The sequence below is a fragment of the Sinocyclocheilus grahami genome, unplaced genomic scaffold (assembly GCF_001515645.1).
Source record: "Sinocyclocheilus grahami isolate Dianchi unplaced genomic scaffold, SAMN03320097.WGS_v1.1 scaffold64790.1, whole genome shotgun sequence".
In the NCBI taxonomy this organism is placed as follows: Eukaryota; Metazoa; Chordata; class Actinopteri; order Cypriniformes; family Cyprinidae; genus Sinocyclocheilus; species Sinocyclocheilus grahami.
In genome coordinates, this window is record NW_015528052.1 from 1 (window position 1) to 776 (window position 776).

The 776-nt window shown below is 38.5% G+C and overlaps 1 gene segment (V, D, J or C); it reads right to left on the bottom strand.

The window, feature by feature from the left end:
* Nucleotides 1-5: 5 nt before the first annotated feature.
* On the bottom strand, nucleotides 6-390 carry LOC107581024 (Ig heavy chain V region AMPC1-like; the record flags this gene model as incomplete). The annotated part of the segment is given in 2 exon segments: nucleotides 6-211; nucleotides 303-390. Coding segments are annotated over 2 exon segments (249 nt in total), but the record flags the coding sequence as incomplete, so codon positions are not given.
* Nucleotides 391-776: the final 386 nt, after the last annotated feature.

A 776-nucleotide genomic window follows, 5' to 3' on the forward strand; every position in this document is an offset into this window, starting at 1 on the left:
ATGGAGAACTGTCCCTGTAGAGACTGAGCATAATATACAGTTGAGCCATGTCTTTGCGCAATCCACTCCAGTGCTTTCCTTGGTTTCTGACGGATCCAGCCCATCCAGTAGCTGCTCATTGAGAATCCAGACACAGTGCAGGACAGAGTCACTGATTCTCCAGGCTTTTTCACCACAGAGTCTGAGGAGGTCAAAGACTGACCACTAACAGCTGAAAAACATGGAACAAATCATGTTAGATGATGTTAGATTGTATAGAAAAATTAAGTGACAACAATCTGGAGAAGTGAAATCATTCTCACCTGACATAATCATCAGCAGAACTCCATACTGTAAAATGTCCATTATCACCCTAAAACTGTCAAATGAAGAGAAACTGCACTGCAGCAGAACACAAACATTGACTGAGGATCCAGTTTATAACACAGTCCTTTGAGAGTTTGAGTGACACTGATCCTCCTGACTAAATCATGACATTTGCATACACTGTATCTGCCCTAAAAAGGCAAAATGTGGTAAGTATGGAAAAAATGGGAAAATTAATTAAAATATTTTTGATTAAATTCTGATTGATTTGAAGCAATATTCACACCTTGTCTTTGAACCTGAATTTTTGCATTTCTCAGCAACGTTTTTTTTTTTGTATTAGTTCTTATTATTACTAATGATAGTGGATATTTCAGTCGGTATATTGTATTACTGATGTGGGTGGAGTAGGCCCTTTCGCACCGATTTAGTTCCAGAACTAAACGTACGGTACTAAAGTACTGGGACGA